Source organism: Myodes glareolus, chromosome 17 (genome assembly GCF_982192425.1).
Source record: "Myodes glareolus chromosome 17, mMyoGla1.1, whole genome shotgun sequence".
Lineage (NCBI taxonomy): Eukaryota > Metazoa > Chordata > Mammalia > Rodentia > Cricetidae > Myodes > Myodes glareolus.
Genome location: NC_142042.1, coordinates 13,612,926 through 13,639,656, shown reverse-complemented (window position 1 = coordinate 13,639,656; position 26,731 = coordinate 13,612,926). Strand labels below are relative to the sequence as shown.

At 43.1% G+C, this 26,731-nt stretch overlaps 1 protein-coding gene across 1 annotated transcript; it reads right to left on the bottom strand.

Moving 5' to 3' along the window:
* Positions 1-790: 790 nt before the first annotated feature.
* Clca1 (chloride channel accessory 1) lies at positions 791-26,502 on the bottom strand. The gene is made up of 14 exons (XM_048453676.3): positions 26,302-26,502; positions 20,485-20,625; positions 20,164-20,311; positions 17,879-17,984; positions 14,647-14,827; positions 12,585-12,803; positions 11,591-11,818; positions 9,848-10,022; positions 7,956-8,062; positions 6,126-6,341; positions 5,350-5,611; positions 4,136-4,303; positions 2,307-2,540; positions 791-1,532 (listed from the first exon to the last, which is right to left on the bottom strand). Exons 1-14 carry the CDS (start codon positions 26,461-26,463, stop codon positions 1,144-1,146), a joined length of 2,736 nt encoding a protein of 911 aa, XP_048309633.3. The 5' UTR covers positions 26,464-26,502; the 3' UTR covers positions 791-1,143.
* Between the last annotated feature and the right edge of the window lie 229 nt (positions 26,503-26,731).

Here is a 26,731-nt window from a genome sequence, read left to right as displayed (position 1 = left end):
CTTTTTTACTGTTGCTGTGGATTTAATTGTTGTAACTTGTTCTTAAATTCTAATTGTAACAAGGAAAGGTCTGAAAGTAAAGAAATACACTTTGGGTGGACGTAGAGTGGCCTGCTTTATTAACAGCTGAAATCACCCATGGATTTAATTGAATACTGCTAAATAAGCTCATGTTTGTATGTCGGTGTGGTGGTTTGAAGAGGACCAGCCCCCTTAGGCTTACACATTTGAATGCTTGGTCTCTTGTTGGTAGAACTGTTTTGGGAGGGATTAGGTGTGATCTTCCTGGGAGAGGTGTTTCGCTGGGGCTGGAATTTGAAGTTTGAAAATCCCCCACCAGGTGCAGTCCCCCACCCTACCCCACCCAGACTCTGCTTCCAACTTAGTTCTCAGCTACTGCTCCAGTGTTATGCCTGCTGTCCTATGGCCTCACTCCACATCGTGGTGATGACAGACTAACCGGCTTACACTGTAAGAAAGCCCACAGTTAAATGCCTTCTTCTATATGTTGCCTTGGCCATGGTGCCTTTTCACAGCCACAGAAAACCAAGATGGCTGTTAATAGAACATTTGGACAAAGTTATAAAATATATTTTTATTTCTGTATCACTTGATCTGAATCTACATCCCTTCCTTGTTTCCCGTCACTGTGGCTTTAAGCATCACTGACTCTTGCATTTCCACACTCATTGAACTACCAATGTGTGATTTCTTCCCACAGTGTGCCCCCTTCCACGAATGTTCCATCTTTACTCAAATCTAGAGAAAGGAAGACACATTCTTGGTGATGTTAGTTCCAGACCTTTTGTATTTAAATAATTTGGTTAGGCATTTCTGACATTTTATTAGTTAGTAGATTAACTAACTGCAACTGAATGTTATTTTCACCTGGCAAAGTTCCTTAGGACTAACTAAAATCTACTGGTAAAAGCAACATTTGGTTCTTCCAAGCATTCAAAAAAATTACCATCCAAAGATCGAACAATGATTAAACCTTAGAATTTGGGCGGAGAATTATTAATACACATGGATCCAGAGTTTGAGCTTCCCATATTGCTATATTGCCCCCTACAGGAAGTCTAAAATCCATTTTAGAAAGTTCTACAATGCAAGAAATGCTTTATTTATTTATCTCCTGAAAATTCAGTGCAAGCCCAGCGTCACCTGCATTTCCCCTAGCCACTTCCACATTATTTTCAGCACGTGGATTCCAGGGATAGTGCTGTTGATACTAATATCAGGACAGAGAGGCGCTGTGTCGTTGGAGGTGGACTGCTCTTCAGTGGGGATGAACAGGGATACCCGTGCAATGTTTGATATTTCTGATTTCAGGTTGGACTTATCCACAGCCTGGATAGCAATGAAGATATCGGTGCCATTTCCAAAACTACCATCTTCCAGCTCAAACTCAAAAGTTTCCTCAGAGTTGGCCTCCTTGGGGATGAGGTTGGTAGTGTTCACTTGGACGGAGGTATTGAACTTGTCTCTGAGATCAACAATATTTGTGCTTATTTGGATGATGTACCTGGAAGCTAAAATGTGAGATAGAGAGATGGGGGTCGGAGAGGGAGGGAGAGAGAGGAGTGAGAGAGGCTGCGACTTGTAATTTTCAAATCTTGAGCTTTAAAAACCTGTTAGGGATTACGTCATCACCTCATGAAGTTACCATAACTAGACCGTATTCGCAAAGATTGTCATCTTCTGTGTGCCTTTGTTACTCTTAACAAAGTGGACTATAAAGCTGCTGAGTGATTGCCTAAAGCCCCTGAGCACAGGGCTTGGCTGAAGAAGGGTGGTTTTGGTGCTAGTGGTTCTTGAATGTTAACGTGCTCAGATGTTCTTAAAACAAAGATTTAGTTAATTAGGTCAGGCTGTCGCCCACACATCTCATAAACACATGCTAGAAACAGAGAACCTTAGGCTCCATCCCACACCTAATTTCTATTCTGATATTTTGAGAGCCAAAGTCTGGTAGCGTGGGAGAATTCTTCCGGAGATGTTTATGGCCGTCTGTATTCATAACCCTTCTCTAGAAACACAGCAAAACCTCATCTGTCAGCAGCTAAAAACAAAAACAAAACCAAAGCCTAAACCAAAAAAACAAAATACCAAGGTTTTCTTTTCTGAGATAAAATATCTCATTCCTTAAGTAGGTAAGCTTCTTGGACTTTTTAAATCTTTAATTTTAATTTTAGAAGCCATTTGAGATCCCCTTCCTCTGTCTCCTCCTGCCTTCAACACAACCTCTACTGTGCCTCTGGTTGGTTGATAAACTCATCTTCAGGGTCTGTACCACAGCATCTTACCTCTCCCATTGTCGTAGTCATCCCCGGGAGCAGTCCAAGTCAGATTCACGAGCTTGTGCCCCTGGATGCTAGCCTTTAGGTCGGTGACTCGGCAAGGTGGAAAGAGGTCAGGTATGGGAGCCGAGGGGACCTTAGAGGCCATGAATGATCCCCCGGAAGATGTCCTAGTGAAGCACAGTTGCTTGTCTTGGACATTATTAGTTTCAGGACGTGGAGGATTGAATTTTACTTCACCTGTGTTAAATATAAAGGGCAACGCTGCTGAAAGGCAAGCCTTCCTGTTTCTTACTGGATCTTTCTTTCTTCCTGTTTCTTACTTTTCTCCTTCTCTCCTCCCACCCACAAAATCCACTTTAAAGTTTGGCGACAAGACACCAAATCCTTTTGCATAAGAAGGGAATGAGCAAAGTCAGGTCTTCATTTCTCTACCTAACAGGTGTTTCCTGATTGTAATACGAAAAAAAAAAACCCTGCAATTAATTTTTCTAACATTTGCCCTGGAATTAAATATATTCTCTCATTTTTTGTCTTTAATTAAAAATTTTTATTCAGAGGACAAACTGCAGGAGTGGATTCTCTCCTCCCACACAGGGGTACCGGGAGTAGAATTCCAGGTGTTGGACTTGGCAACAAGCTCTGTTATTCACTGAGCTATGTCACCAGCCTCTCAAGTTCCTGTCTTCTATAAGGTCAGATTAAATACCATCTCTGCTATTGTCTTAAGAAGTCGCTTATCACTTTTCTAATATTGTGAGGGCCATAGTCACTCTCATTTACTTTGCACTTAATCTCCTTGGTCTTGGAGAATTACCTTGATTGTTTAATTTTGCCTGTTTTCACATTCTCCATATTTGTGCTTTATCTTTCTTGCTTGATTACAATTTCTCATGAAATAGTTTGTGAGTTAAGAGTTCTAACACTTGATGCTTTTGAAAGAGGCAGTGTCTCACTATACAGCCCAGGTTGGTCTCAAACTCATGATCTTCCTGCCTCCCTTTCTGGAGTGCTGAGATTGCAGGTATATGCCACCCACTTCCAGCCCAATTGTCTCAGTCAATTCCTGGGAATTTATTCACAAAGGAATTTGCTTCACAGTCTTATATAAAACAAATTCTGTGCCTCAAAGACTACTATGGCTCATGCAGTCAATTAAGTTCTCAGAACTCATCCAATGAAGGTGTTTTGTGCAGAATATGACATTATTCGGAATTTACTTTCTCATAAGTTCCACTTGTTTAAAGACTTTTTGTTGTTGTTGTTGGTTTTAATTAGGAAGGCAAATCGTGAAACCCTTTAGACTCTCTTGCTCTTAATCCACTCTGATCCTGAGCAAGCGTTTGAAACCCACTGTGTTGTGTATGGTCTTATTTCTTAAAGATGTGTTTTTCCCACTTGGTTACATGTGGGCTCAGGGGGTTGCCCTCTAAGAGTCTGTTTTGCAGTGGAAGAAAGTGAAGGACATAGTTTGTCTTGTAGATGATATGATTTCAAGCCAAAGTGATTAAAAGCTGTGATTTGCCTAATTGGTTATAAAATGGGGGGGGGGGATTTTGCCCTCTCTTACAGGACAATGGCAAATGACTAGGGACATTTTTGAATATAGTAACTTGGGGTTGGGGCCTTTACTGGTATCTAGTGGATTGTTTGGTTCCAGGGATGCAGAAGGATCTTACAAGATGTAAGAGTGTACTCAGAACAAAGGATCACCAGCCCCAAACACCAATAAGGTAGAGTGAGAGTCAGAAACCAAGAGGCGTCTTGCATTATTCTTCCTCAAGATCAGTAATTCTTCTAGACCCAAGTCTTTGGTCCATCTGCAGACCACTTACCATTTTCAATCCAGCCGTCTATGTACATGACTCCATTCTGAGGTAATGTTCTCTGTCCGCCTGCTGTAATTCCTCCCAGAGCCCATATTTTTATGCTGTATCTACCATTTGTATCAAAAGCTGTAAAAAATCTTGAGTAGACACCATCATTCTTGGTAGCATCAGCACCTTGACAAGGAGATGAACGAATTCATGAATACCCTAAAGGCAACTTGACACCTGTATTTCCAATTCGCATGTGGATTCAGATTTTGCAAACAGAGAAACTGAGCATTATCAGCAAGAGACCAGAGGCTTGATTATGTATAGGATGAGGCCTGACGCTTCTGTATACTATGTGTCTACATGTATATAGACTTTTGTGTAAATCTTCTCACCCTGAAAAGTCTGTTCCTTTTGAAATCAGAGGTCATTTCACATGTCTCTGTCATGACTGGTAGGATGAGCTATCAACTCACTAATTATCTGTCCTGTCAAATCAGATTGCTTTATATATATGATGGGGAAGAAAAAAAAATCATAATTTCTCTCCAGAGGATGTTTGAGTAGGAAATACACTTACAAAATTCATTCTAATAAAGATTCTTCTATCAGAATAAATAGACACATTCCAAAAAATAAATACTGAATTGTATTTCTTCTTTATAGATTTCTTAAATGCAAGGAAAGTGGGCAGAATTTCATACTTGGGGGTCAAGCCTAACCAAAGTTCACATGGATATAAGAATCATCTAGAACTCTGCTGGAATTCATCTTTGTTCATTAAAGTGTGACAGTATATCTTTATCAATAATGGAGGGATAGTAATACCTAAAAAGTGTGTGGTGAACATAACAATGAAGATTATATATGCATATAAAATAAACATATATATATGTATATGTACATATATATATATGTTTATACGTGCATACAGATTGAGGAGGCAATGAACAGAAAATGACTATTATTCCCTTCCCTTACTTTGGAAGGCAGACAGTTCTGTGCAGGCTCTAATACTACTGAATTCAAACTGTTAATGCACTTTAGCTTTGGAGAGGCCCAAACTGGGCCTCTTCATGTTTCCCAGTGTTTGGGAACATGGCATGTATGAGGATGCTGAGAACTCTTTCACCAGGCCCTAGTACCAACTGTCCTCAGTAGACCATGCCTGTTAGCCGTTTCATGGTGGTGTTTTGGAAGAGGAATTAATTTCTACTTTCTTTGATGGTTACCTGCCCCATTATCCAGTAACTCCAGGGTCACTGTTTTTCCATTCACGGATTCAATCAAGGCCGTGACGCTGGCCCTGAGAATTGGCGAGACTCCTTGGCGAAGAGCTGCATAGACCGTTACAGGGCTGGGGAAGCTCGCTGCGTTCGTATTCACTACTGGGGTCACTGTAATTGGAGGCACTTTGGTACTTGCAGCCCGGGAGGTGACGGTCAAAGTGAGTGTTTGTGAGCTCGCTTGCAGGCTGTATTTCCAAAGGCCCACCTGACCAAAACAGATGCAGATATTTCCAGTCAGGAACAAAGACTTAACGACAAATGCCTATGTGACCAAAGCGTGTTGGGAGCATGTATAGAAAAATGTGGGCGTCCTTAACACTCTGTCAGTCGAGGCACACTTGAGTGTGTTTGGACCAACTATGTGGCTCCCGTTGTCAAGACAAACCCAGATAGGGATAATGAGGCCCAAAAGCCGCACCCTCACTGATTACTACCTGGAGTTTCTAAGGCTGGGTTTCTGAGGGACAGGAAATCATTTTCTTAATCCCAAAGCCTCAAGGATCATTTGTCATCTGGATTGATATGTAGTTTGTTTCCCTTTCGTTTGGGGACATACAATTACCCATTTCCTCTCTCTTGACTTAACCAACAGGCTGACTTCAATGAATGAAGAATTTTTTATTTAGTGTTCCTAAAGTCAACACTCACTCTTTAAAAAAAAAAAACTACAGTCATTTGTAAAAAAAAAAATCTAATCTGCAAGGAAGTGGACTTCATACCTTGGCAGTGCCTGGGACTTGGAGGTAGGCCATCTTGGTGGCTTTGTCCACAACAAAGCCACCTTGTTTTGTCCCACTGGGATCCCAGAGAAGAATTTGAGGAGCTTGTGTTGTCCAGGTGACAAGAAATAAAGTGTCCTTCCCCACTGTGCTGTCCACAATCACCGAGCCATTCATCCACTGGCCCTTCTGGAGATTGGCTCCCTTGCTCTCCAGCTGTTGAGAAGACGGACACTTTACTCCCCAGACAATACGACATGCATCTCATGGTCTTAGTACCAGGTCCTCATTGCTAGGAGCCAGTTAAATGGCCTGTAGGCATCCTTGAGTCCTTTGTTTGGTATTTAGGGTCATTTAAGACTCAGCTGTAAATTACTGTTCTACCTTCAAGTTCCCATACTTCTTTCTCCACCAAAAAGACCACCTCCCTCTAAGGGTTTACAAAGCATAAGCGTCACACTCTCAGCTTGTCCTAGACGTCAGGACTTTCTCTCTTCTTGTCTGAGTCTTACTGACCCTCCAGAATTGGATGTAAGTGTGACTTTCTTCATGAAGCTTCCACTGCTGTCTGTCTCTTGGGACACAGGGGTCACCCTTTTCCTATGCGCTCCCATGCAGCTTTCTCCCTGGGCGGCCTTTGATGCTCGCCGCCTTCTGCTTTACTAATGTAAACATCCCACCTCTTGCTGCACTAATCCCTGAGGGGAACTGGCTGTACTCATTTATTACCCAGGGATAGAGGATATAAGTTAAAATTTACAAGTAACTATGTTAAGCAGATGGCAGTCCTTCTGAAGGGGACTGAAATAAACCGCTGAACCAGGTGATTGCCGTTTGCCACAAAGTGGAGTTGCTGCAGGGTAGGGGCTGGGGTGGGAAAAGAGCAACAACGTTCTGGTGGAAAACACGATTGTGAGAATTGTCTCCTTCCACAGTAATTCTTTCTGTCTAAGGTGGTGCCTATTAGACGAGGTCTTCATGGAACCAGGCTTTCTGGTCCCATGGATGCACAAGGAATGGATCTGGAGGTTAACGGGCCCTTGTTCTCCTGGTGGTTTGGTGACAAGTCTGCTCACCTTTCCGTTTCCCTCCCTGCTTTCTCAGAGTAAAAAAAAAAAAAAAATCATAGACAAGGCTGGGAGCTTCTCAACTGCTGAATTCCTTTTCCGGGGCACATTGCTTTCTTGGCAAAAGGCAGCCCTTGAGTTTATTTTTAAATTTCCTGCATGACAACCAACATAGGAGCCATTGCTGTCTCCCAAGATTACAGACACAGTACACCAGCTGGCCCCAAATCCTATTGTTTGGAATCTGTCATCCAGGCCTTGCTGGGCCCCTCCCACTTCATGCCTACTGAAACTTTGGTCGAAAGTTTGAAGGCGTGCTGGACCCAGGGTAAAGACTCAGGAGTCTGAATGAACTGCATGGGGTTTTAGTAGTGCAAAGTGCTGTCTCTCTGCAATGGGAAAACCATGGCCAATCATAGGGACTTGAGCAATGGAAAAATAGGGCGATTCAGGTCTGAACACCTGTCCTAGAATATGTATAGATGATCTGTTCTGAAGACAACACAAGTCAATCATATTCCAACCCGTGCTTGTTAGCAAATGCTTATAAGGAATTACTAGACATACCATATAGGTTATTTCATTGTCTTATAAAATAAGTAAATTCCAACAGCCACATTTAAATAGGTAAGGTTGTATTTGGATGGCAAGCTAAGACTCTGCATTTTAACTAACACCCAGAGGAGTGTAGAACTCAAAGTGTCTAGCAGCCTTGTCTGTGATTATAAGCAGACGTGAGAAGCCAAATAGTAAGAATCCCAACCTGGATGGAGCGCTGAGAGACAGCTCCATTTCCTGACGAAAGGGCTGCGAAAGCATCAACAAGGCCGTTGTTCTGAGCCTGATCAGAAGCATACGTCTGCAAACCTCCTAAAACGCAATTACGTTATCACAAGTTATATTTCAGGAAGCAGGTATTTACAATATTGTAGCCATAGTTAAGAAAGATAATACAGATCAATATCAAATATATGTACACACTAACCTAGAAGTCAATACTGATAAGTATGTGTGTATGTGTGTGTGTGTATTCGTATGTTCGAGACATAGTCTCTCATAGCTCAAGCCAGCTTCGAGTTCACTATTTATCCAAGAACGACCTTTACTCCAGGTCCTTCTACCCCTACCTCTCAACCACTGGGACTACAGGTTTATACCACCATGCCCTACTGATACTGACTTCTCAATCCCAGCAATGAATAGCTTCGGAAACAGCATCATGAAGCTGCTTCAACTATCTGTACAAATCCCCAAGAGTATCCCCATCTTCAAGGCCATGTGCTTCCACACGAGAGTCTATTAAACAATAGACCCCCCTCTGATTGGCTTATCATTATTAAAATGCAATTCTAACAAACTGGGTGTTAAACTTGTATCTCAAATCGGGAAAGATACATGTGTGACAATATCAAGAAATAACAGGGGCCAAAGGGCTGTTACAGAAAATTGGGATGTGTGGAAAAGAAAAATAATACGCCAGCCCTGAAAGTTTGGGTATGGAGAATAAGGATAACTAAAGGAGGGCTAGGAACCTGCTCCTACTTTTTATATTGATGTATTTGTGCGTGCATGTGTCGCCATGTGCGTGTGGGTCAGAAGACGGCTTGTGGCAGTTGGTTCTCTACACTGAATTCAGGTTGTGAGCTTGGCAGCAAGCTCCTTTGCCCATGGAGTCATCTTGGGTAGTCACTTTTAAACTATTAAAGAGCATCCAAAGTTAGGGACAGTGTTTTAGAGTGTTTCTGATGTCCCCTTGTGTCCTCTTGCAGGTAAGTGCAAGTTTGCCTAGCTCTAAGGTTTAACCACCCATGACCAATTCTCCAGGGGATTGCTTTACACCAGGACCACACTACACACACACAAAAATAATTCTTATGTCTACTCTGCTCTAACAATAAAATGCATCTAACAGCAATGCGAAGGGGAGTCCTCTTATTTCAAGGGAGGACCAAGTTTGCATCGTGTATCTGGTCCTGAGGTCCCTTGACCGCAGTGAGGCTAGAGTGTAAATCTGTTTCCCTCTTTTGCCTGTTTTGTGTTGTCTGTCCTTCATTTCTTTCCCTTTGAGAACCCTTCTTCTATAATCACAGGTATCAAACCTTCCATCTCAGGCCCTGTTTCTAGGGAACATGGGCAGATATATTAGCTCCAACAGTAATAATTTGTGTTTCTAATACTATCCCTAAATAAAATGTTCACCTTTGCTGCTAAAGAAGCCATTGTCAGAGGAGACCTCTCTGAATCACGTTCGTGCGTGGGACTTGGATACACAACACACTGGTCTTCTGTGGAGAAACTGCCTGTGTGCTGCGTGATTGACCTAGCCTTCTGCATTGTTCACTGGCTCTTCACCTTCTTTCTCCTTCTCCTTCCTGTCTTTCTCAGGTAAAGTCAAATACTTATAAGGTATCCGGGAAGGGCTCCCCGAGTGGTCACTAAGGTGTAACAGTTAGACTTTCTGTAGTTTGGCCTAGGCCTGAAACCAAGACCTTAAAGAGAATGGATGGGGCCACTTCTAATGGCCATTTGGGAGAAGCGTAGCTGTTGGCTGAGACAACTCCACGTCTCCTTATCTTTTTTTCGGGACTCCCCAGATCGCTGGAGCCCAGGGTCTGCCGCGCAAACACTGGTGGGTCTCGGCAGAGCCCCCCTCACCTGTCATTGTGGACAGCTGCTCCAGCTCTTTAGCAGCAGCCGGGCCCAGGGCCACTGTGTGGATGATGGCTCCACTCTTCTTCACCAGGTCAAAGCAGCTGCCGATGGTGTTGTCCTCGCCGTCGGTCAGCAGCACGATTTCAGATCCATCGGTTGGATACTTCTTCTTAATCACCTAAGGGCACGAATAAGAGCGGGAATCAGGCTTGGGGTGGGCAGGGGGTTTGTGGGAACTGCATTTACACGGGACAGGAAGGAGCAATTGCAGAGGGAACATGTGCAGGGTTTTGGGAATACTGGAGGAGCATCTGCCCTGCAGAGACACTGCGGTAGCGCTTCAACATCATGGACGTCAACAGTGACTTCTTGTTAGCCTGCACGGCTGCGCCATGCAGGGTAGCCCTGGTGACAGGGGGTTCTGGGAAAAGACACAGGGGTTTTGAGTTTCCTTCATTGATCTCTCCAAGATCTCTTCAAGAGATTCCAAGATGCCTCCAGTAAGCCTCAGCAACCAGCTGAGGGATAGTGGAACCCAAGGAAATTGTAACTTTATATTTGTACTATCTATCTTACAATATCAACTGTATGCTGGTGCCATCGATTCTGACTGGACAGTGTTATCCAGATCACAGAGGTCGTTACCCTTCACTATCCCTTCTGATTAAAGCAAACACTTTGCTCTCTCTCTCTCTCTCTCTCTCTCTCTCTCACACACACACACACACACACACACACACCCCTTTTGTTTGCTTTTTGAAACAGGGTCTCGCCGTAGGCATCAGGCTCCCTGTGTAGACAAGGATGACCTTGACCTTTTGACCCTCCCACTCTTATCTCCAAAGTGCTTCCTACAGTTGTGAACCTAGATACACTTTTAATAGGATACAGAGGACAGTCCATCTGCCAATATTAAAAAAATATTATGATGGAAAGAAATAAAGTCCCTTCTTATCCATTTAAGAAGACCAGACTCTCCACATCACTGAAATGATAGAGAGAGATCAGCATACAGGACAAACAATCAAGGTCAAGTCCTGCGGCCCCTGTTCTCCAGATGAAGAACTCAGAATGAGATTGTGTGGCCAGAAGGCTGGAGGAGAAAGTGTAGGCACAGGAGGCTTCTCCCCACTGCGTTCTCAGAGTGCTGACAGCAGGCCACTACACAAGGTGACTTTTATGTCTTAGAAGGGAGTGGACTGTTGGACTGAGACTGTGAGCATGGGAAAGAGCCAGTGCCCAGGAGTCTCAGAGCTGTGGTCTTAACCTTGGTCTAACCAAAGTGCTTCTGTTACTAGGAAGTAATATCTATGGCTCAGTTTGGATCCTTTTGTCTAATTTTTCATAATTACTGTGTGTTGTGGAGTAGGATGGAGTTTCCATGGTTCGATTCAGGGAGATAAAGGTAACTGAGTTGAACCGTCAGGTAAGAGCAGGTGGCTCTGCCATAGAGTATGAGGATGTGTAACCTAGTAGAGCTGGGCAGAGGAAGCACACAAAACATCTTTTGAGTAGTGGCCTGCATGCAGAAAAACCTGAATGCCTCGTGCAAAAAAGGACGGAAGCATGAAGAAGTGAATTAGTGAGTAGGAGGTCTATATTTTTTGCGTGCTCTGACCATTGCTTTATCCTTGGTCACATAATCATATGACACCAACCTTGTATGGAAACACTAGAAATGAAAATTTCACAGAAGCAAAAAAAATCCCAAACCGTGGCAAACTGCCATAGCGGAACACGCCTTACTGTAAACGCTGCTTGAAGCCCAGAGCATATGGACGTCCCTCCTGAAGATACTGTGGGTAAGCTTTTGGTCAGCAGGTCTCTGTCAGCAGCACTTTTTATCTGTTTGAGTTCGCTTTTTACGTAGGCTGCGCTGTCAAATGTCACCATCCCGACCCAGGATCCCTGCTCCACGGTCTGTAGCAGGAAAAGCTTGCTTGCCTGATTGAGACGGTTAAGGCGGTCATCGTTCTGAGGAGAAAGCAAATAAAAGGAGTCAGGTTGGCGCTTACACAAACAGGCTAACAGCAGACCAGGCTAAAGTGCATTTGGAAATGACTGCCCCAGGGTAAGAGTGTAATTAAGTTGTATCCTTTTATGGGGCCTAGCATCCACTTTGGGTAAAATTTTAGAGTGTTTGCATAAATAGCAAAAGACAAAAAAAAACTATATTAGGCAATCACTGGAATAGAATGCATTAGCATTAGTAATAGGTCTAAGTAAGGCTTATATGGAACTCTAGACCTATGTGTGTTAGTAAAATATGAACAATATTAAGCTTATTATTCAGATCTTTGCTCATAAGTTGACATCGGTTTTATTTGACAAAGGGGACAGTTAATACTGACTCTGTGGAATGAGGCAATGTAAGCTCTGTGTCTCTGTGTGTGTGTGTGTGTTGTGTGTGTGTGTGTGTGTGTGTGCACTTCTGCACTTCTCACCGCCTGGAGCTCACTGGTCTAAGAACCACAGGGTTTTGCCTGTCTCTACCTACCCAGTGCTGGACCACAAGAAAGTTTTGGGCCTTGAACTCACGTCCTTGTGTTTGCAAGACAAGCTCTTTATCACCTGGGCTCTAGCTCCAGCCAAAGACAGCATTTCTGGTGACAAAACTGTTGCTGGGTTTTGGCGCCCCCTGTTGTGTTTACTCTCTACCAAGTCCAAATTGTGGGCCGGATTGTATCGCGCACACACACCAATGACCCACATCCCCCAAAGGAAGACTCAGAGAACGTACTGTCATGCTCCCAGACTTATCCAGAACGAGACACAAAATTCTCTGTCCAATCTGCAGCAGGGAGAAGGTAGGTGTGGGTGGCTGAGTTGTCATGGGCGTGCTCTGCCGAAAGTCCTCGGAGCCCTGGATAACTTCCCACGTGCTGCGGAGATTGCACCGTTGGTTCTGGGCATTTGGGGCTTCCTTGTTGTGATTTTTTTCTGTACAGAATTCAACCACCTAGAATTGCCAATAAGAATGGTACATATAACATCAATAGACTTGTTTAAAATATCTAACAAAAAACCCCAGTGTGTCCCCACCCCTAGGTTCCTCTGCTACCTTATAGCCATGACTCAGTGTCACGATGTCACATGGCGCTCCCGGGGAAAATCAGTTTGAAGTCCATTTCCACCCTAGTCTTTAGTGTCTCCCCGGACCTCAGTGAACAACCCGCCTGCTCCAAGGTGGCTTCCCTTACTCTTCTGATTTTCTACCCACGACATTGCCCCTTTGCACACCACGCTTTGTAGTATTCCTCTCACTGTCCAATCATCTCTCCATCTTCAGACAACCGGACTCTACTTCTTTACTTCCTGAACCCCATTAACCAGCATGCTGCATTCAACCTTGAACGTGCGTCATTCCAGCTCTCTTTAAAACCTACCTGGAGATCTGCTTTCTCAAACGCCCTGCCTTTATGGTGACGTCATCACTTCCCGCTGGCGCTTCCTCACCATCTCTGCAAAGAACCCTGCCACCCAGTTCAAGGAATCAGGAAGTTACTGCTTTCCTCCCTCAGCAAAATAACCAAGGTCTGGACGTTTCTTCCTACTAATCGTTCATAATCCTCCTCCGCCAACCCCATTTCAATGAAATCTCCGTCACGAGCCCTCGTGGGCCTGCCTTTACACCTTAGCCTGACTAACCTGGCTTTTCCACGTGGCTGTTTCTCCAGTTTGTTCTCCTCACAGTGTTTGAGAACTCTTCCCTTTACTCTAATATATCAGACTTTTACATTTATATCACATGTGGTGTTCTTCGTGTACTGTGTGTACAGATATGTGTGTGGGTGCACATGCAAGCCTGTTCATGTGAAGGCCTGAGGTCAATGCTAGGTGTCTTTCCTCAGTCACCCTCCACCCTCACTTTCTGAGACAGGATTTCCCAGTGAAATCTATCTATTTAACGAAACTGGCAGGCATTGCCCTTCAGTGATGTGCCTGTCTACATCTCTCAGTGCTGGCCCTCTTGGCTTTTGTATAGGTTCTGGGGATCTGAACTCAGGTTCTCTCTGCTTCACCAGCAGGCACTTTACCACCGAGTGGTGTCTCTGTAGCCCTCCGAGACCCTCTGTGTGGCTCACTATTGTTCAAGTCTTGTGGCTTCTCACACCAAACACAGTCACAAAACCTAATGTAGATTTCCCCCTTCACTCCTCACCTTCTCGCTTTATCCTGTTGGTCTTCAGTCTAACTAAGCTTCTTCACCCCTATCCCTTTGCTCCTGATTCTTTACCAAGGAGAGCCTTCTCTATCATCTACCTTTTTTTTTTTTAACTTTAGAGACAGGGTTTCTCTGTAGTTTTTGGTACCTGTCCTGGAACTAGCTCGTGTAGACCAGGCTGGCCTCAAACTCACAGAGATCCACTGCCTCTGCCTCCCGAGTGCTGGGATTAAAAGCGTGCGCCACCACTGCCCAGCTATCTCCTGCTTCTTGAACCTGCCTCCTTTTACTCCCTAAGCCTTTCCCTCATCTTCTATCCTCCTAGAGAATGTCCGTCCTTCGGTCTTCTGTGGTCTTACAGTGCAATGGACAGATGGATAGATGTCAACAGACTCCTTTGCAATTGAACCACGTCACGTTAATTTCTCTTTCTCAAAATTTGACTCTGTGTGACACACAGCAGGAGTTCTGTAGGTCTGTTTTCTGCAATAAGATTATCCTAGAGAGAATCGATTTCCCCCTCAAGCTGGTCGTCTCTCTAAAACTTGATTCTCCCTTAGAGCACCTGGGCAAAACCAAAACCAAACTGCCTTCTCTAAATTCATAGAAACACTGAGAGCAAGAACACAGCACTTACAGAATCAATAGTTTGAGAGTACATTATGGACGCCTTCTCAATTTGTTGTTTGTCTGGTAAGAACACACAGTCTTTTCCGTAGAGTCCGGTTAATTTGTCTATTCTGCAGGTTCCTTTATCGACACAACTGCCTCCCTGGCACCAACGAACTACTTTTTTCCCGGTAATAGCTGCTGAACATCTGGAAAAGACATGAAGGTTACATGCTTAGGCGATGGGTCCATAACTCACCTGAAATTACACATCTTCATATGACAAAACCAGTAAGTTTACACCAGACATTTAAGTGGCCGGAAAGTACCTGGGGAGCCTCAAGAACAGTGCCATGATAGCCCCAGTTAGGCCAGAGTCCTCAGGCTCCCCCAAGCCTGTCTCCTCATGCTAAAACATCGAGAGTCCTCTTAGCGTCCCCGCAGCACTTGCTGACCTCGTCTCTGTGCTACTTACTTGTCCTAGTTGTTTATTCCAAACAGTTTTTGTATAGCCATTGTGTGCTCATTGACATTTAATTTCTTATTTGTTTATGGGGTCTATTAGAAATTGAATGCTTTCCCCTATGCGTTATTTTAAAATTACAGATTTGAGTATATAAAATAATAAAAACATAAAAGCATAAAAGAATATTTGAACACTCATAAAAAATAAAGAGAAGAGAAAAACATGTTTTGTCATCAGAAATAAATGGCTGCTGGCTGAAAGATTTTCTGAGTGTCAGCACAACAGTGCATTGTGTTCTGATTTATGAACTTATTGAGGTGGCATATTTAAAATCTTAATACATAGATATGTAACACATTCTTACATAATGTAGTTTTATTGATTTTTTTCTCTTTTGGCATTATATGAATCCACCCTAACTTATTAAATTTACTTTTTCTGTTAATTTTTCAATATCCAAAATAAAATGTGTAAAAATAAGCACATGAAATTTTGACTATATTTTAGAAATCTGTTGATATGGCTTGTTTATCATTTACTTAAAATGGATTTTAAACGTGAAATTAGTTGCTTGAGAAATGGGGAAGAATGAGAGCTCTGATATATGTTATATCTTCTTTTCGTTACATATTCTTCTTTTGGTGTTTCGCTCATTTTCAGTTTTTTTCTTTGTTTTGTTTTTTCCCCTTCCTCTTAGACAAAGACTCTTGTCCCAGGCTTGTCTCATACTGACTTTGTAGCTGACCATGGCTTTGAACCCTCGCCCTCCTGCTCCCAGCTCCGGCATGCTGTGATTACAGCCTTCACACCTGCTCCGAATGTTCTTAGGGTTCCACAGTCAGTGCTAGGGTCTAAAAGCTTGAATTATTTTGCTTTAGTGAGCATATTTCTTTTTTTCTGTTTCCCTATTCACCCTATTTAGTTCATGTAAAACAAAAAAAAATATGAGCAATTACATCTTTTACCTCATTCTTTAGTTATGCCTTTCTCTAGATTTGTTTATTTGAGGCAGGGCTTTGCTGTGTAGACCAGGCTGGCCTTGAATTCATATCCTTTTGCCTCAGCCTCCTGAGTGCTGAAATTATAGTCGCATATCACTGCAACCATCTATTATTTTAATTCTTAAGTGCACAGAAAAGCTTTCACTACATAGAGACATGAACACATAGAAAGATTTTTACTACATGAAGATATAATCTTAATATTTATTAACTTGTTATGTATTAATATTAATAATTTACATTTGTGGACTTTAATACATAGGTATGTATAATTTGTATTGTATGCTTTTCAATTTGACAAGTTTATCCAATTTAAGAGATTCTGTTAGTTTTTCCATAGCTAGAAATTTTCTTTATATCTTAATAAATTTTACCTCTTCTTATCTGTTTTTCAAACTCTGTTAAGTTACTATGTTTATAAATTTCTGTCGATATACATTATTATATTTAGTTCAGTCTTGAAGTGTATTTAAAAATTGGCAAATAAAGGTTCCTTTATTCCAATCCTTTTTCAGAAATAATCTCACTGAATGAGTGCTAGACTCTTTGAATAGGATACAATTTTTTACTAGAATTTCATGAAATTAATAAATCATTTTTGTTGAATTTATACATTTCATGTATTGAAATCCTCTCTGCCTTTCTTTTCATTTAGAACTATTTTGTAGTTTCCTTCAAATTCATCTGGAGCATTTCTTACTGTGCTTTCCATTGAGTTGCTGTCTTCAGTGCAGCACTTTTCCACTATATTTTACCATATTTTTGGATGCGCTATTGCTAACACATGGAAGAGCACTTGGAGCATTCCCTTTGTATCGTGTCCTCGACAGTCTGAACCATTCACGTTACTCTCTTGGGTTTACTAGGTAGAGCACTCATTTGTCATCTTCTGTCTTCCTCTCTGGTGGCCTTGTTTTGTACTGCCTCCGTTTTGTGTGCTACTGAATCGGATACAACTTCCTGAATAAACCGAGACAACTGTGATCATAAAGGCCACCTTTGCTGTCTTGCTGGGACTGTCCCTACCATTTCTCCGTTAAATATAGTACTGTTGGGTCACATAAATATTCTGGAATATATGAAAAGAGTAACTTCTGGACAGCTATCATGCTTGGATTAGTTCTGGGCCTACACAAACTTTAAATGTTTGTTTGGAAGACAAGGGACAAGGAATATTATTAATATGTTTAGATAAAGATAGGCTTGCTTTTTTTTTGACAGGGGTTCTCTGTATAACAGCTCTAACTGTCCTGGAACTCATTTTGTAGACCAGACTGGCCTTGAACTCACAGGAATCCACTTGCTTCTGCCTCCCGAGCACTGGGATTAAATGTCTAACTTGATAAAGTTTATGAAGAGGGCATGGCCATCATGTAGGCTAATGTGCTCTGTAGCCATTGAAGGGAGAATAAGTTGATAAATATTTTAGATCTCAGAAAACAATGCACACATATCAGCCTTGCTCTTAAGGAAGGCCGAAGTACTTAATGGTGTGGAAGCTTAGAAAGGAGAAGTGGGAACAACAGACAAGTTTGGAATGGTGCCCATTGGCTGAGGTTTGAGTAGTCAAACCGACACATGGTCACGTCAGCAAAGTGACTCCTGCCGTGGTTTGTGCGACAGAGATCACAGGCAGAGGTACATGGCAACCTGGCTATCGCCATGACTTACAAAGCAGGAACTCAGTTAGCAGAACCACTTGATAGAGGATCGAAAACTGGTGTTTTTAAAGTAATTCAAGGAGAAGTTGGTTGCGCTTTAAAATTGTGTAGGTAAAGTCAAAATATCCATACCTTACTGCTTCAGCTTTTCCTTTGGATTGGTAGAATTTCTCTTCATTGTTGTATTCATCAAACACTCCCCATCGCAGATGAGCCCACTCGTGGACAAATGCCCTCTCTGAGAGGAAAGCAAATCAGACAGCTAAAGATAGAAAACGGGGTAAAATAACCTCACACTAGAAAATAATTCTTCTAAATGCTTGCTTTGCTTGGCTTTATTATTTATCCCTAAATAATAAAATGAGGAGCTTGCTTCCCTTACCATGACCCAATGTGAGAAGTATGCAGCTATGTGGAATACACAGATTTATTTTTGGCTTGTTGTGTGTTTGATGATTGAGAGCCGGGAGGTTATTCCCCCGGTCAGGCAGCTGCCTCACCCACAGTGTGTGGTCTTAGGGAGGACATGCAGGGTAAGAGAGAAAATGCCTTGCGGTACAAGGGTTAAGTCCTTTGCACAGCGTGTGAGTACTCGGTAACCCCAGCTGTTCGCCTCTGTGCTCCAGAATCAGCACATCTCTGGGGATTTTGCTCTGGGCCACATCATCCTCTTGTTCACCTCTGGTTTGTGGGACACCTGCCTTCTCTAGTTGGCATCTCTCACTGTCTCTGCAGCGGTAATTACTGCTCTTCTCTGAAAGCCAAGCTTCCGTCTAGGCCTGGTGGCAAGTGCCCGTAATCCTAGCTATTCAAGAGGCTGAAGCAGAAGGATCATTAGTTCAAGTCCTGCCTCGGCAACACTTTTGAGAGTCTGTTGCCAAAGCATTAAGAAAAACATATTGAGCTCCAGTTCCCAGCTGCCACCCTGACATGCTCAGAGTGAACCAGACACCCCTCTTTTTCAGTTTTATCATACCCCATCTTACTGTCATCATAGCTTATCTCCGTGAAGACAGACAATATGATTTCCCTCCTGTCGTATCTGGGCACATCATATCTAGAGATGATTTAGCACCATTAACTATCTGTTTTATCTGATGACTCTTAGTGACTTGTGAACATCTTTCAGGAGGGCTGAGTCTGGAGAGCTCGGTGGGAGGGGCGTGCCAAGGAACTCCAATCCCTGCTCGGGTCTAAGGCTTTGCACTGGATTTTCTTCTAAGTTCTGGAAGGGAAACGACTGTCAAGGTAGCAGAAGATTTTGAGAGCAAAGACCTGGGGTCAAGATACATAAATAAGTGATTTAAAGGGAGGGTGTGACACACAGTTGTGACAGCTATCGTGAGCGCGGGACTGGAGCAGCGTAGTTAGACCAGTGAGTTCAACATACACTTATTGAGTCACAGGTCAGGGATCTTCTGTGCCAGTTGTGGGAATGAAGTGGAAGAGTGTAGAACAAAGGGGCAAAGTTCAGACCTTGCTACTCAGTGTGTAATGTGTGGGGGCTGAGGCATGCGGCACACAGCACCACGGCTTTTCCTTTTCCTCGGCCTTGCCTAGGTTAAGCAAACCAAGCTGGTAGTGGAGGCGTCCAGTCTTTTATAGATCATATTATTTCAACACTAGTTATTCAAGAATACTAGTTATTCAATAACTAGCCACACTTTGACTATTTCCTTCCAAGATTGCTCTATATAGCTCATATTGATATGATAGAGTGTATTTTTGTAAGGATTGAACTTAGTTGTTCCTTCCTTTTAAGGGTCTTCTTATGTAGCCCAGGCTAACTGAAACTCAGGATCCTTCTGGCTCAACTGTCCTGGGATTACTGGTGTGCAGCACGCACACACACACACACACACACACACACACACACACACACACACAGAGTCTTTTGAGAGATGACAGCAAAACAATTCTGTCTGCTACCTAGAGTGTGGTACCCTGTGCAGCACTACCTGGAAACTTGTTAAAAAATCGGAATCTGAGCCTCTCCTGAGTCCTACAGAATCAAGACTCAAATTCAGCTGAGTCAGGACTGCAAATCAATTGAGCCTGAGTGTGCTGTCACCATCTGGTGGCTATCTTATGAACTGTAGGAAGGAGATTTAATCCAGTCCCAAGAAGCCCATAGATCCATAGATGTCTAATGCTTTGTGCCAAACGGTTTTATTGTAATAACCTGGCACTATAGTAATTCATAAAGTTGCCAAAGTGCCACACATCTGCAAGTACAAAAGTCTTTGTTAAAGTATAGCTCAGAAATACCTAGCCCTGGCTCCTTGTTTTAAACGAAAAAGCTTGCTTCACTGGCTTTCTTCCTTACGTACTTGTCATTACACAGAAAGAGAACACAGTAGTTAATACACAACCAGTGTGTTACGGCATTTGCTGGAACACTTTAGCTGAGCCCATACCTTGTGGTCCGTACTCTTTCAGCTTCTTTCCTGCTAAGAAGTTGGGAGTGAGGTGAATCCTGAGCCCCTTCTCTCCGCATGCTCCCACGTGCTCAGTGTGTGGCTGGTCCTCACCCACAGGGCTGGTTGCTGACACCAGGACATCGGCCTGGAATGTAGGAAAAGATGGCCACGCCGTTTCAGCACACAGACTGCCATCGCTCACAGCTGGGGGACTCGGGTGTAACCCCATTTCATTCTACACTACTTCACCTCCAACAAAGAAACGGAAACAAAAGCTAAACTGCTGAAGAAAATCAGCCAAAGAGAGCTTGTTCTCACATTTTTGATGGTTTCGAGTTTTGGCCTCTCATAATCAGGTTTTGTCTTCCAGCTTTCAGGAATTAAAATGGCAACATCTTTGAAATAAAATCTTTTCCCCGTAGCTTTGAACAGGTATGGGGAGGCCTGCGTCACCATGTCCTGGGAGAAGAGAGAAACAATGTCACTGAAAACCGACCAAGTTACGGGTCATTCAAACACGCGTCTGGATCTTCCTTTCAAAAGTCTAGCAGGGCAAGACCATGGTTTCCTTAATAACAGTGATCATTCCTCCTGAGTGTCGATCAGACCACAGAGCAACATGGAGCAACACAGACTCTAGAGGCAGATGCTCACCTTGGCTCGACCACTTCTTGTGGAACATTAGACACTTTCCAGTTCTTTTTTATTCAATTTACCATTTTAATTTTTCCTTTATATTCCTGAGTAAGATTGACTTTGTACAATCCTTGTCTGTATTTAAAATAAATTTATATTATTTTCATTGAATATGTAGGACAGATAACCACGGTAAGGCAGATAACCATGGTAAAATAATACATTTTATTTTTTTTATTGATTTTTATTGAACTCCACATTTTTCTTTGCTCCCGTCCCTGCCTCTCCCCTTCTTACTTATGAATGCCTGGCCTTAGCTTGGCTTAATTCTAGCTAGCTTTTCTAACTAATCATCCCATTTTTCTCTTTGACTAGGCTTTCTCTCTGGGCATCTCTCTGTATGTCTTTCTTTCCTTCTTACTCCATGGTTATCTTCAGCCTTCACTCAAGGTCCCCATGCTCCCAATTTACTCAGGAGATCTTGTCTTTTTCTACTTCCCATGTAGATTAGATCTATAGGCGATTTCTCAGAAAATTAGGGAAGAACATTCCTCAAGACCCAGCAATACCACTTTGGGGTATATATCCAAAGGATGCTCAGTCGTGCCACAAGGACATGTGCTCAACTATGTTCAGAGCAGCATTGTTTGTCGCTTTCCAATTCTAAGCTCTGATTTCACCACTTACAGCCTGGGAAATGTAGCTGTGACTACTTCACAGATGACATCACCCAGGTGACACTGTTGTGGAATATTAGTTTAAGGTGTATTAATTGCATTTATTTGTGCTGTGGAATATTTAGTGATACAAAGATGTGTTGCATTCGTTTATATTGTATTTGCTTAACTCTGTAAAGCTGTGTTATTTTGCCTGCCTAAAACACCTAATTGGTCTAATAAAGAGCTTCATGGCCAATAGTGAGGCAAGAGAGAGAAGTAGTTGGGACTGCCAGGCAGAAAGAATAAATAAGAGGAGAAATCTAGGGAAGAGAGTGAAGAGTGAATAAAGGAGGATGAGAGGAAGACACCAGGGGGCAGCAGCTACCCAGTCACACAGCCAGCCATGGAGTAAGAAGGAAAGGAAGACATACAGAATAATGCCCAGAGACAAAACACAGTTAAAGGGAAAAATGGGGTGATTTAAGTTAGAAAAGCTAGCTAGAAACAAGCCAAGCTAAGGCCAGGCATTCATAAGAAAGAAAAAAATAATCTCCGTGTATTTATTGGGGAATTGTGGAGTGGATCCCCAAAGAGGAAACACCCACCAATTGCAGGACACTCTGGGAAGCATGTTCTCTTAACATTATTGCTTATTCACCGTCATCCAGCGCCCCCATCGCATTTGCTCCCCTCGACCATAGGTAAAGCTTGGAGAGAGAAACGGAAGACTGGGCTATAACTCTCCGGGTCTCACAGCACGCAGCAGGGAGAGAATATGACATACCTGCGAGTTTCCTAACAGTTAAGCTAAATCTCATGATAAACATTACCATAGCATTCATTTTAGTATAGTATATTTTAATATAGTATTAAGAGTTAGATTTAAGGGACAGCATCATTTAGTATTTGCAAATTGTGCGTCGCTTTATTTCTTAGCAGTGAAGGAACCACAGTAATATGTGTTCCTGTAGGCTCCCTGGAGCGCACTGTGACAGGGGAGAGAGAGAGAGAGAGAGAGAGAGAGAGAGAGAGAGAGAGAGAGAGAGAGAATAAATGATGCTGTAGGAAGGCGCTGGGTCATCTACGACCGAGATGGGCGTTGACAAGGAAAGAAGAGGGTGTAAATGAGAGATTGAATTGAAAATGAGCCATTTATTAGAAGTACAGATAGGAGAATAATTGCTATTGTTACTTCGTATGAAACTGTTTGTGCAACTGCTCACAATTCTGGCATTCTCAGACGGATAGGGAAGAGAGTCAGTGCACAGAGAGGAAAGCAGAAGTGGTGGGAGGAAGGCTGGGAAGTGGCCCCTGCTGTGCACAATATGGTGAGCCATGTCTGCAGAAAGGAGACAGCCATGCTGTGTGAGTGGGGTCAAGGGTGGGGAGGAGAGAACTGGAGTCAGCGGCTACAGACAGCGGATTAAGACGTGCTTATTTAAGTTGTAGGGGAGTGAGAGACTGGGCATGGGGTTTGTTTGTTTTCATCGGAACTATTAGAATTTGTAGATGTTAGTGGAAAAGGATAGTGCAGAAAGGAAGGAGGGCTTGCTGCAGGAACAAAGTCCTGGCTGGACGAGCGCAGACCTAGTGCGGAGACTGCCCAGTTGGAGAGGACCTGGGAGGAAGACAGTTCAACGTGGTGAGGGTTGGCCACACTTAACTAATGATGCAGAGCCCAGTCCTGTTCCTGCCTGTCTCAGTGGGTAAACTTGGGAATTTACTTTTCTTCCTCCAAGCCTGGCCCTTTCCCCATTCCAACTTGTGACAATAATGATTCCCGTTCTAACACAGAAAGCATGCTTAACGCTTTGGTTTCTGTCCCCCGACGTCCAGATTTTAATACTCGTGGGGAGAATTTAACATGCTACCGTTCTCCCAACTTAATAAAAATAATTAAAATCACCAAATGATTGATGGTATAAACCTGAATGTGTTTGAATACTTGCCTAAGATTCCTTTTGGAAAATGTGATTATTTGATGCCTTCCGGGAAAAGGTACAAGTAGCCTAAGGTAGATGCCGTTGTCTGCAGGTTAACAAAAGCACACGCCATCTGTTCTGCATTCCGAGAGCATGATATCATATCTACGTAGATATTTCAACTCTGGGTAAGGGAAGGGTGTTTACTGGATGGGGCCAGCATTCCCGAAGGACAAGCATAGAGTGTTGATGGTAGCTGGATTCCTGGTACCTGATATAATGTTGTACTTTGCAAATATTTGTTACATAAATAATAAAAAGAGTGACTGACTGAACAAATTATTGTGATGAATGACAAACTAACCCATGAGTGCCAAGCCAGATAGTACCTGGGCTCTGTGCATCGAAGAGACACTTCCAGATACCTCCACTGTCATTTGCATACGTGTGTGTGTGTGTGTGTGTGTGTGTGTGTGTGTGTGTGTGAGAGAGAGAGAGAGAGAGAGAGAGAGAGAGAGAGAATTTCTCCCTGAATTCCTTCTGTGCAACGTCCTCCCAAGGCTTCTGCATGGAGCAGTGGCAGTATTGGCAGAGACCAGCAATGGTGGGCAGCGCTGCTCTGGTACCCCTCCTCCATACACTGGCAGGAGACCCTTGAATACTATCTTGCTGAAGCTAAGCTGACTTAGGGGCTATGTCCCAATCATACTTCCGGGTAGAGAATCTCCCCTCACAAAGGTTATTGGAGCAGGGATTGAGGAGACAAGAGAGGCAGTTGCACTCACACAGTGGCAGCTGGGCCAGGGTCGGGGTGTTCCCTGAGCTCTTCAGACCTGGGGCATTAGATAGTAGGAGCTGGCTCTCCCTTAGCAGGGACCCTCGGGACACCGTCAGACTTAACTGTGTTCTTGTTGCACCGAAGCAAGAAGTGAAATCCAACTTAGCTCGCATAGCTCAGCTGTTGCTCATTTTAGAAAGCCAATTCAATAATTGCGGTGAGAAATCAATGATTTTCACGAGGAAACCACCAAAGATGGCAAGCGCAAATAGGCTGAAGGCTCGAAGCTTCGCGGAACGCCCAGTTGCTGTTATTAGACATAAGGTACCAGTTTCTCCTAGCATATTCCCAAAACACACTGGCCTGAGACAGAAATAAACCAGCCACACGTCTCTTCCATTTTCTACTTTGCTTCTTTCTCCAGATATCTGCTTCGTTTTTGTTGCGGCCATCAACAGCTCACCCAAGGCTTCTGACTACTGATCAGTTTCAAACATGGACTGGCTTGCACTGAAGAGGGTTTGAAAACCTCTAGGGTAAGCATGAAGACGTCATTGGAAGCGCCACTCCTCCATCTCCCGCACCTGTTTCAGTTATACTCTGGTCAGGAATCCTGGCAGACAGAGATGGTTCTCCACCCAAACTCTATGACGCATCCCGGGGACTTTTCTGGACTTTGGTCCTAGGAACCTGTCTTCAGAAGGGGGTAAAAGGGCAACTAATGGAGAAGGGACTCAAGGGGCCCTAACCTTCACTGTCCAACTGTTTGCTACATAGATTCAGAGAGATAACAGTCATTGCCTTCTGGTGTGAGCTCACTGCTGACCGCGCAAGGGTCCCATAAATAGTGTCCATCCAAGGGTCACACAGACAGCCACCAAATGTGCCACTAAATAAAACTAGAAGTCATGAAAGGGACAGTGAGAAGATGTTGATGGGATGGGAGGGACAACGAGTGGGGGTGGCTACTAGTCAGAATGCATTATATAAATTATAAAAGTGTCAAAGAAGAATTAATATTTAAAATGCTAAAGAAGAATCTAAAGATAACATATTGCCTAATAATGAAATGGATATATAAATTAAACCCAAGCACAAGAGAAAGAGAGAGAGAGAGAAAGAGAAAGAGAGAAAGAGAGAGAGAAACAATTACAAGCATAAAAAGACAATAATGTAAAAATACTGTTAAAATGTAGCAAACAAAAAGCAAGCAAGAAGAAACAGGTGACTGGAAAAGAGTGGGTTTATGAAGCTCCATCTGTGTCTTGTTACTGGCGCGCACTTCTGCATGCTCCTCACAAGGCTCTGTAAGAGAACCACTTATTGTCACCCATATTACAGAACAGGACACTCACCCATTTCACAGCAATGACCATGGATGTGCTTTGAGCAGACTGAGGACTCCAGGGTGGTCTTTTAAGAAGTGTTTCCTTCTTATTCCCAGCCCTTTACTGTGGTGGAAGAACTCCCTCAGCTCTCTACCTGATGACAGCTTTATGGCTCTTCCAGCTCTCCTGGAACAAAGAGCTTCTGTGTACCTTTTCTCCACGTATAGAAGAGGCGACGAGGTATATCCACGTCCCCCTCCCGCACACACCTGCAGCAGCCCTGAGTTGACCCCTTGTTTCCAGGTTGAGCAGATGCAGTGCCTCTGCCCACTGGAAGGGTTAAGCGAAGGCTTGCCCTTCAGGCTCCTATTTAGCCTCACAGGTTAGTTTCAAGTAGAATAACAAGAGAATCTACTATGTGGTGGTGGTAGCAACCTGCAGAGGAATTACCTGCTTGTTGTCATTATACAGCTGAACCTGCCTTTCTCTAGCACAAAATAATTCTCAGTGACAACCTACAGCCGGAAAATACAGATGTCATTCATTAAGTGCCAAGAACATATCTAACTTGGAATTATGTGTATTGAATTCACCTTGTTTCTCATAAAAATCCTAGTGGGTAAAGAGTTATTGCTTTCCTTTTAGAGATAAAGAATCGGAGATTCAGACATAAAAGCAAGCGTCTTGCCAAGTCAAGCAACTAGAGTAAGGCAAATCACGTTTCCTTTAACACAATATTATGCTTATTGTTGATTAAATACTAGTAGTTAGGAATATCCAAAACACAGAAAATTGCCTCTTTACATATATACCTTTATGTGTTGAATGAGAGCTTCATCCTCTGGCACATCATAGTCGATGGCAATGACGATGCCTTCATAGCCATTTTTGTTCAGCTGAATGAGGGAGTTGCTCAGAACTCCTTTCAGAAGGTGGAGGATCAAGATGAAGACAGAACTTTTCAATGACCTCATCGTGTAGATGTCCCTCGGAAAGGATTGATTGTAGAAGTGTCTTTACTGCTATATATATGTTCCAAGTAGAGACACAGTTTTCTTTATCCAAGGTGATTTATTATAGGTCTTTAACCTCTTGACCTCAGATGGTTTGTGACCACATTTGTCTATAATAGGAGAGTAACTATTGTTTAAAACCAAACAGTGTACTTTTAAGTGTTTCCATTTAAAAGGAATGTTGGGCTTGCCTTGGGTTGTGCCAGATGCTTGAGCAAGGGTGGGGGAG

Bases quoted from the DNA above. Each gene is read 5' to 3' on its own strand.
- Clca1 (XM_048453676.3), bottom strand. From the start codon at position 26,463: ATGAGGTCATTGAAAAGTTCTGTCTTCATCTTGATCCTCCACCTTCTG. The intron at 17,985-20,163 runs GTATGGGCTCAG...CTTTCCTCTCAG, and splicing joins GAAAGAGTACGGACCACAAG to AGAGGGCATTTGTCCACGAG. The intron at 2,541-4,135 runs GTAAGTGGTCTG...TATTTAACACAG, and splicing joins AGACGGCTGGATTGAAAATG to GTGAAGTAAAATTCAATCCT.